At 39.1% G+C, this 9576-nt stretch overlaps 1 protein-coding gene across 1 annotated transcript in view; it reads left to right on the forward strand.

Moving 5' to 3' along the window:
• LOC111871573 (hemicentin-1) overlaps nucleotides 1-8832 on the forward strand; it is a 16275-nt gene extending 7443 nt beyond the window's left edge. The window contains exons 3-4 of the mRNA XM_033754307.1: nucleotides 4867-5157; nucleotides 7020-8832. Coding sequence (XP_033610198.1) covers nucleotides 4867-5157; nucleotides 7020-7165 — 437 coding nt within the window. The 3' untranslated portion in view covers nucleotides 7166-8832. The remainder of the gene's footprint in view (nucleotides 1-4866; nucleotides 5158-7019) is intronic.
• Nucleotides 8833-9576: the final 744 nt, after the last annotated feature.

Below are 9576 nucleotides of genomic sequence, written 5' to 3' on the forward strand. Positions count from 1 at the left end.
TATGTTTAGTTCCTCAAGTAGAGTGACGGCCTCAAGTCGTGAAAGGAGGTAACATTAATATGTTTAGTTCCTCAAGTAGAGTGACGGCCTCAAGTCGTGGGAATAAATCAGTTTAGGAGTCTAAATTTCAGCATCGCTACAACAAAGTCGCGTGCAGGCAGACGTGACCTCTTCACAAGTCTTTGCATGCTACATGCCCAGAATTCAATCACTATATTGAATTAAATTTCTAAGAATCCGTATTCCCCTGGGTCTAGGGAGTTGACACATGACAGTGCATGAGCGTGCGTTGGTCTCAGCTATTTGTGTATTCTCTTCGGTCGCTGTACATTCAGCGAGACGTCTATTTGAAATAAGAAAAAATATGAAGTCAATTCTGACATTGAAAGAAAGGACAATTTTTATTTGCATATATAAAAAATCAGAATATCCAAAATTAATTCGAAAGAAGATTTTCTGTGCTTTGAATTCCGTACGGCGCAGAGTTTGTTAGATCATTTAGTAAAAGATTATGGAGGAAAACATGATCTATACAACTACACGGTAACTGTAAATGAACCATGTAGAAAAGTAAAGCAATCCCTGTAATAGGCCGTGGAGGCCCATAAGGTTCTGAGACGTCGAGGTTCATACATTTTCTAGACAGTTGGCATACAAATGGCTGTGAGGTTGTCAGTCTTAGCGCTGGAAGCCCGATCTTTACCCCCATGAAGATTCCTAGTACTCATTAGAGGCTGAGTGAAACCCAGGGCCATAATGCGGCTGTAAAGATTAGGTCAATTGAAAAAAAAAATTACTTCATTGGGACTCGAAAACCCCCGATTTTCCCACTTGTAGCCTAATGCCTCGACCAACTACGTTACCCCGTTCCCCTATTGAACCTTTTGGTGTGAAATATTATGAGACGAAACAAATGAAAAATCGAAATAATGTGGGTGCTTCGTGAGCGCAAATGAGAAGCGAAGGTTTGACACGAGTTATCCTGTAATTTACGTTGTCATGGTAAACGAATGTGACAAACAAAAAAAGCAGAACATATTAAAGACACCAGAAAGTGAACAGTATAGTGTCTTCGTTGTACATTTGTGCATTTTCAGTCATGTAATTAAGAAAATAAGTTTCTCTTCCTGTCACCAGAGGGTGTTAAGGATCTGCTACTCTGTATCAGTGGTGTTCTGTATCATGGAAATTTTCTGGAATGGGAACCCGTGCAGGAATGAGAACAAATATCCATCTAGGAACAAATTGGAAAGCCTTGGATTCCAGAGGGATTTTAGAGGGACACTGAAAAGATAGAGAAGTGTGAAAAATTGGAAAAGGAAAGGCGGTGACATGGGTAATATTTGCAACATCGCTGCTGTACTTATCTTGAAAAGCCTGCTCAAGCCAATATAGTCGTGCATAGTGAGGGAACAAGCTTGAGGACGTATAGAAGAACTCTCAGACCAATTCTGATATGTACAATTAACACACCTTCAGGCACCTCAAGAACAAACCTAATATTGGGAACAACTGAAATTAATACAGGGTTAGCCTAAAAGAAATAGACAGTTTAAATGACTCGTGTTCGTGAAACTTACACGCGCAACCCCCCAGAAAAGTCGACAACACGTGCAAGTTTAGAACTTCAAGAACATAAAGGTCAGAGTTTATGTTCCTACCTTCCCCACAAGTGTGGACGATCTTAAACAACGCATCACAGTAGCTGCTGCGACTGTTAACATGGGCATGCTGAGAAGCGTTTGGGAAGAACTGGACTATCGCATTGATATTTGGCGTGTTACAGAAGGGTCAAATATAGAGCACTTCTAACTTACCCATGTAAATTTCAGGGCGTACTTTTCAAACAATGTAAGTATCTCGGCCATGCTATTAAAACTCTTCCTTCTGTAAAACTTCGAAAGTGTCTATATCTATTAGGCTAACCCTGTATATTACGAGTGATAAGAGGTAAAAGGTAAAGTTGTCCCTGTGCTTAACTAATTAAGCACTACGCCCTGAAGACGTATGGGGGAGTGGATGTATAGATCCATATGTTCTTCACATCGGCGCTATTTGGAGGCGAGTAATTGGATTCATGCCCCTGCTGCTTTATCCCCGAAGAAAGAGACCCTGGTACCCATTGGATAGGAGGCTGGGTGTGCCCCAGAGACGGTCTGGACGGCGTGGGGAAAAGAAAATTCTTGGTCCTACCTACTCCGAACTCTCGGTCATCCAGCCCGTATCCAGTCGCTATACCGACTGTGCTACACATATTCACATTTTGTGAATGATAACGGACGAAACAAGGATAGAGTGAAGCTCTCTAGGCAGTGTCTGTGAAGATTGATGTCTTATGAAATCCGACACAAAGTGAATTAGTTCCGAGGACATTGATGTCCCCATTCTTGCAGTAGGCTCTTAAGAGAGAGAATGCTCTTTTCTCTTCGAAATGGATATACGTATCTACCACAAACCGAACAGCGATAACGGAATGAGAGTCTTGATAAAGGGAAAATTGAAGATTATAGTATGAAATTTTTGAGACTTGCGGATAAACTGAGAATATTAGAAGAACAGGGGAAAGAAAATATAAGAAAAAGATTAAATAGTTGGTAAGTGAATAAAAGCTGCAAAATATATAAGACTTTCGTGACCTAACAACAGCGTGAAAATTACAGAAGGAACATTTGTGAAATAAATATTAAAACGCACATGGAGAAGGAAAAGCGATGTAAGATTGGCAGTTCAATTATAAAAATCTGGGGTGGAAATACGTCAATGAACATAATTCACGACACTGAAGAAGAAGAAGAAGAAGAAGAAGAAGAAGAAAAAGCTTAGTTAGGAGGAGGAGAATGAGAAGGAGAGGAAGAGGAGGAGAAGAAGAAGAGGAGAGGAGGAGGAGAATAAGAAGGAGAAGAAGAAGACGAGGAGGAGAAGAAGAAGGAGGAGGAGGAGAAGAAGAGGATGAGGAGGAGGAAGAAATTCAAGAAGAGAAGTGCTGACTATTTCCAACATGTACCGCCCCCTGTGGCCCTACGTATAAGATGGGCGCCCAGTACTGCTGAATTAGTGATGAGTCCAAAGCCACATTGCATTCCGCATGTTGCCTGCTGCGGTTACCCCGGAAACAGACAACCAGTCTGACCAATCCACATGGCTTAACATCCCTTTCCTGGGTAAATTACGCCAACAGTGATTATGTAACAAGAATATCCAAGCAAATCCCATGGAACTAACCTTGCAATAGAGTGGTTAGCATTCCTGCATCGTGTTTGTGGGGTCCCATGTTCCACTGTCAGCACATAGATAGGCTCTTCTGAGATTCCGTACTTTCCCTCAGGCCCTCCGGACAAATTCCGGAATGGTACCTTCACAGGCTAAGATCTCCTTTTTTTCTGAGTATTTCTCTGCTCAACATTTATTTGGGAGCTGGGATAGCTCAGTCGGTACAGCAAGTAGCTACGGGCTGGGCGACCAATCGTTTGGAGTTCGAGTCCCGGTAAGGGCAAGAATTTTCTCTTAACCATGTCGTCCAGACCGGTTCTGGACCTCACCTCCCCTTCTATCTAATGGGTACTGGGGCTTTTTCCCTGGGAGTAAAGTGGCCGGGACGTGAAGCTGACCATTCACTTCAAACTAATGCCGGGATCAAGAAAACATCCACTTCCCCATACACATTCATGGCGTAGTGCTTAGTTAAGCAGAGGGACAACTTCATTCGTCGTTTATAATCACCTTCACATACAATTCGGCTGTATAAACATTTTCGGTCGAAAGAGTGTTGTTGCATAATGCAAAAACTCATTCCATACATTTATAGAGAGACATCTTTATGCTAGTTTAAAGGTTAGCTGAGTGTGACGATGACCAATTATCTGTCTATGAAAAAATAAATACTGATAATTGAACCTCCATGGCCCCAACACATCTTAATTTTATGATGCTAAACGGAGGGACAGCTCCGATGAAACTGTGGCATCCTGGCACTGGTGGATTTATTTGTACACTAAGAATAGACTTGAAAGGATTCTGACGATGGTATATACTGTACTTCTTTTGGCTTATTTTGGACTTCGTCTATCGTCTGGTATGTAAAAGACAAAAGACCCCACGAGTTTCGGAGACTGGATCTGTCTCCGTCTTCAGGTGGGTAGGGAAGGATAAACCTACTCAGTTGGGCCCGTTAGAAAGAGCTAGTCTCAATCACTGGACCTACCCACCTGAAGACGGAGACAGAGCCAGTCTCCGAAACTCGTGGTTTTTTGTCTTTTACATACCAGACGATGGATGAAGTCCAAAATAAGCCAAAAGAAGTACACTAAGAATAGTTTTGAGAATCACTGAGACCCCCAAGCAGTGGATATTTTGCCTCTTACCCTAAGAAGAAAAATATTCAAACCTATCAGTAGCTAACATTACATAGACCCGATAACTCCATCAACTGGTGTATAATGAATTGGAAAGAATGTTGAAGGAAGTGAATGTGACGTCATTTGAGGTACTATCTCTACATTTTCCTAGAGGATTGTAGAAAATCATGAAAAAAATAATTGTCTCAGGCTATCCGGTCTCCTGGTAACGATTTTAACCCGGAATCTTCAGAATACGAAACAGGAGACTATCCACTTGGGCCTCTGGGTTCTGTAACTCTCGGGAGGCTGAGTGGAGGAACCGGAATATAAAACTGAGGGCACAACGAGAATTGGAAGTTTTGATCTTAAAGAACTCACGCCTTTAAGCCCTCACAGTGCTGTGCTCAGTCACGTGGACTTTCATTTCGTTATAACGCGTGAGACCTGGTTTGTATTATCTAATCCATGTGTGTGAACAAACTTGTAGAGTGATCTCTATTATAGTGGACCGTCTCTTTCTACACTGCAGTGTCAAAGGCGAAAATCCTTGGCAACCCTGAGCTGTACATCAAGAGCGGCAGTGACATCAACCTCACGTGCGTGGTCCTGCAGACACCAGAGCCACCGTCATTCATCTACTGGTACCAAGGCGCCCACGTCATTAACTATTCCCAGCGAGGAGGCATTAGCGTAGTAACTGAGAAACAAACCCGCACCAGTCGCCTCTTGATCTCGCGCGCCCTACCACAGGACTCTGGTAACTACACCTGCTCGCCGTCCAGTTCTGACTCTGCCAGCGTCCTGGTACACGTTCTGAATGGTTAGTACTTCTCTGCTTCACCGGAAGTGGAGGCCATTTTCTTACCAATCTCATATTGTTCTCAACTAACATCAAAATGAATTGTTAATCCACTGTTATAGCAGTGCTGGACTGATATTACTCACTCATGATAAGATCCACTGGGAATACAAGTACCATACTCCAGTATTGTTATGTGAGGAGGAAGGTTCCACATTGTTCTTACAAAAGGATCTTCAATGCAATAGCATTCCTGTGTCAAGTTACATTACCAAATCCTGTTCCTTCACAGAGATTTGTGTATTATTGGTTATATGACATTTTATGTGAATGCCAAGTAGAATTACAGTAAGCAGCAGCAGAAGTAGTAGTAGTAGTAGTAGTAGTAGTAGTAGAGTAGTAGTAGTTTCTTAAGTTGTCTGTACAGCAAAACCAGATAAACAGCAGCAACAACTGAAAATAAAGAATTCCTTAATGCCTACTGCATGCTTTCCAGTTGACGTGTTGTAAAGACTTCCATGATGAGAAAGTTGAGAGCATAGATGACTCATAATTCAGCCCAGCACGTTGTGTAAGGTATGAATGAGTTTGAAAGCTGGTGAATTCTATATCCGAAAGTTTATTGATGGTTTGATTACTCTGTGGCATGCCTGTATTGTATGTGCCTGACAGAAAATTGTTCCAGGAACTTCCTCGGTGTTTACTCCTTCTCTTGAGGGGTTGAGAGGCTGGGGTTTACTTGGTTTTAGCTACAACTTTCTAACTCTTTGTCCTCACAGGAGCGTAAGTAAAGCTTCCGCTATGTTAAGTAGAATGTATGGTTAAGTTTTAAGTTCAGGCCATTGTTCTAATTGACTATTATCTTTAAGTTATCCTACACAGCTTCTAAGAACAGAGTCTTTCTACAGTAGATGATAATCTCTTGGCTGGTCAGGAAACTCCCTTCCTTTTATGAAATGTGGTTTGTCATTGTATTCCTAAAAAGGTTACCTGGAACCAACCCAAAACTGCAAACATCCAGCTTAATATTATTCTCTTATCTAGGCCTTGGTCTCCACTTCACAATCCTTCAGGCATTTCTTATCTGCCATGTATATTACTTGTCATGTCCATCTCATTCTACTTGAAATCAAACCCAAATAGTAATAATTTTTAAGAGTAAAGAGTATGAAGCTTTCCATTGTGTAATTTTCTTGATTTTCATTTTACTTCCTATTTGTTGGGTCCAACTATTTTAATTTTAAATTTCATAATCAGTTAGTTGGTTGGTTTGTCCTTTTCTTGTTAGCATTATGGACAAAGCTTGGTTACCACTCTGGTGCTGGATAATGCATCCCCTCAATGAGTCTTCCAAATAACTCCCTCTCTGATACTATATCCCCTGTAGAGATGGTTTTGCATGGTTCTAAAACCATCAAGAACTCTTCTCAAATCCCTGTTGAATATTCTTACCATTACAGAACATCTAATAGATCCTGCATTCACAACTTCACAACTTAGGTTACAAATAAATTAAATATTTGAATTTATTTGCTCATGGAACTGAGCCTTTTTTGAGAAACCACCAATTGTACAGCTACTCAAAGACTTCCCAGCATTTTATGGAACCCAAAGGTTCATTAGTGTGTTCACAAGGACCAACCACAGGTCTCTATCCTGAGCCAGATCAATCCAGTCCATACTGTCACATGCTATTTGCCTAAGATCCATTTTAATATTGTCCACCCACCTATATCTCAGTCTTCCTAGTGGTCTCTTTCCTTCTGGCTTTCCCACCAATATCCTATATGCATTCCTCTTCACCCCCTCCTTGACTTGATCATTCTAATTATATTTAGAGAAGAGTAAAACTTATGACACTTGATTATATTTATTTATTTCAGGTGAGCATCCTGCTGCAATGCAACATGGGAACAGCAGCAGTGGTTCTGTCACACAATATCTATCAGTACTACTAATGGTGATATGGTCTATATTCCACAATGCCATTCAAATATCAGAATGGCCATCCTACATTATTTCAAGATGATGGGTGATGGCAGAATAAATTGAACAACAGTAACCACAATAGTAGCAGTTTCTGGTCACATGGAAGATCAATCTGTTGTGGGAAACAGATTTAGGGCTATGAACTAATATTTCCATTTATTTTTTCTTTCCTCTTTCTCGCAGAGCTTTTCTATGAAGACTTACAAGCCCTGAAGATGCCACAACGACGAAAGGTGGTCTATGAACCGTTCAAATTAGTCCACGGAACATTAAAAGAAATATCTAATTCTGTAGAACTCTTTAAGAAGAACATATACCCTAAACTTATACTGATCTTCAATGTCCTAACCCTTTTCCTGATTCTAAAACACCTTATTTATTAAAAAAGTGACTACATTAAAAAGAACTTAATGACAGTTGTAAGTCTGTGTTAGTTTCAACAGCAGGGTTAAAAGATATTTTGTTTAAATGTTTTTATTTTCTTTTCCTGCTGTTATCAGTATTAAGGTCATGTACACATATGCACAGAGGCTTTATTCATCTGGTTAGATTGTGGGAGTGCCTTAACCCTAATGTTGTGCACAGAGTAATATGAAATCATGAGCAACTCTTACTGTACATTATGACTGCTGATTAAACAACAATTTGGTTCCTGCAGTAATGAAGAGACATTCATTTTTGCTGATTTCAGGTACAGAACTGAAATGTGGGACAGGTTAATTTTGGTTGGTTTATAAACTGCAGATTGTTGTTTATAAAACTGGATATCAAATGACATGTTAATAGTGTAGTACCTAAAACAGAGTGGATTTTGTTAATGACTGACTTTCCAAGATTTAACTACAGACGCTTTGATGTGACCATTTGCTGTGCTTGAAATTCCATTTATATCAATGCAGAAACTGTATTGAAATGTACATAAACTGAAAATTGGTGACAGTGTTATCTTTTCCATTACACATAAAGAAATTCTTTAGTGAACATATGAATTTCTAGTAAGGGGACTGAGAAACTTATTAGTCCATTCATACAGGAAAAACAGTGTACCCTACAGCAGAAGAAGAATATGTGAGATTTCTGTAAGGAAGGAATAAAAAAGGATTTATTATACAAGTAGATAAAGAACCAGCTCACTAATTTCTTTCTGGATGTTATCTCAAAATCAGATCAACACTGGCAGTATCAAGAAAGGCGGTTATCTCAAAATAAAAATAATTAATTAGAAAATATTTTTTTGAATATGTAAATTTGTAAATAATTCCAAAAAACTGTACATACAATATTCTATAGCTGTGGACTCAAAGGCCATATCGTCTTTTGTGTTAATATATGAGTAATATACAAAGGGACTGAGAGCAAGTAAAAATAAAGTACTCGTAAATGTTGGTAAATATATAAGGAAATGTTAGGCACATTTAAGTGTCAACATGTGAAAGAGTTGGTGAATAAAATAGCCTAATTTTTTGTCACATCTTTTGAGGTAAGAAATCTGTTTCTTGTTGAAAATGAAGTGGTTAGAGGGCTTGAAAGAGGCTATTGCCTAGTAGGTAGTGTTATATATATTATCTGTACCATGTTCCAAGAGAATGTGTGCTACAGTGTGTTAATCTGACATACAGTTAGTGTCTGATATAACTGAAGCTCTCTCTCATCTTTGTATCTGTTGTAAGGGATACAGGGACAAGAAGTAAACTTGTGTTTCCTTCACCTGTGGTACACAGTGAAATTGCATGACTACAAAGATTCTTGATAGTATAGTCTTGTTTAACACATTCAGACTTACGATAAGATATTTACTCTACAATTTTCATTACGTTAAATATTCTCTGTTGGAAATGTCTAACATAGCACAGGATTTAGCATTTGTAATTTTAGTTGGAGTCCATAGAGTTTGCTTAAAATACATTATTGAAGGAAAAGGACACCCAACATGAAAAAGGAAAAATCTTGCAAAAATATTATATCAGTGTGTATCAGTATCCTTTTTGTACAAATTTTATTGGCAAAATAGCTGGAGTACAAAACATAACCTCTTCAATTAGTGCTGAATGTGTTAAATCTAGCTCAAAATGTTGTCTTTGTAATGGAAGGTCCAGTCTTTAGAAAGAACCCTTTCCTTCCCTCCTTAAAATAAGTTTCATTAGTTCTGAAATACATTCTCAAGAAATAGACAATTATCTGAGCTCACAATTTCAGCGAAACGTATTATTCTTGGACCAAACTCAAGTAGAGTAAAAATCTTCTCGCAACAGGATACATCTGAAATCCATCTCAAAAATATTAATTAATCCATTATATTATAGTCTTTGATTGTAATTTCCATCACCAGCTACTTCGTTATATAGCAAAGCAAAGGCTGGGATGTACTGAATTATATATTTTCAAAAATTATTTCATGCAGAATGAAGCACGTAGGCTATAATATTTTTCAAAGCCTGCATGCATCCATCA

Source organism: Cryptotermes secundus, unplaced genomic scaffold (assembly GCF_002891405.2).
Source record: "Cryptotermes secundus unplaced genomic scaffold, Csec_1.0 scaffold1720, whole genome shotgun sequence".
In the NCBI taxonomy this organism is placed as follows: domain Eukaryota; kingdom Metazoa; phylum Arthropoda; class Insecta; order Blattodea; family Kalotermitidae; genus Cryptotermes; species Cryptotermes secundus.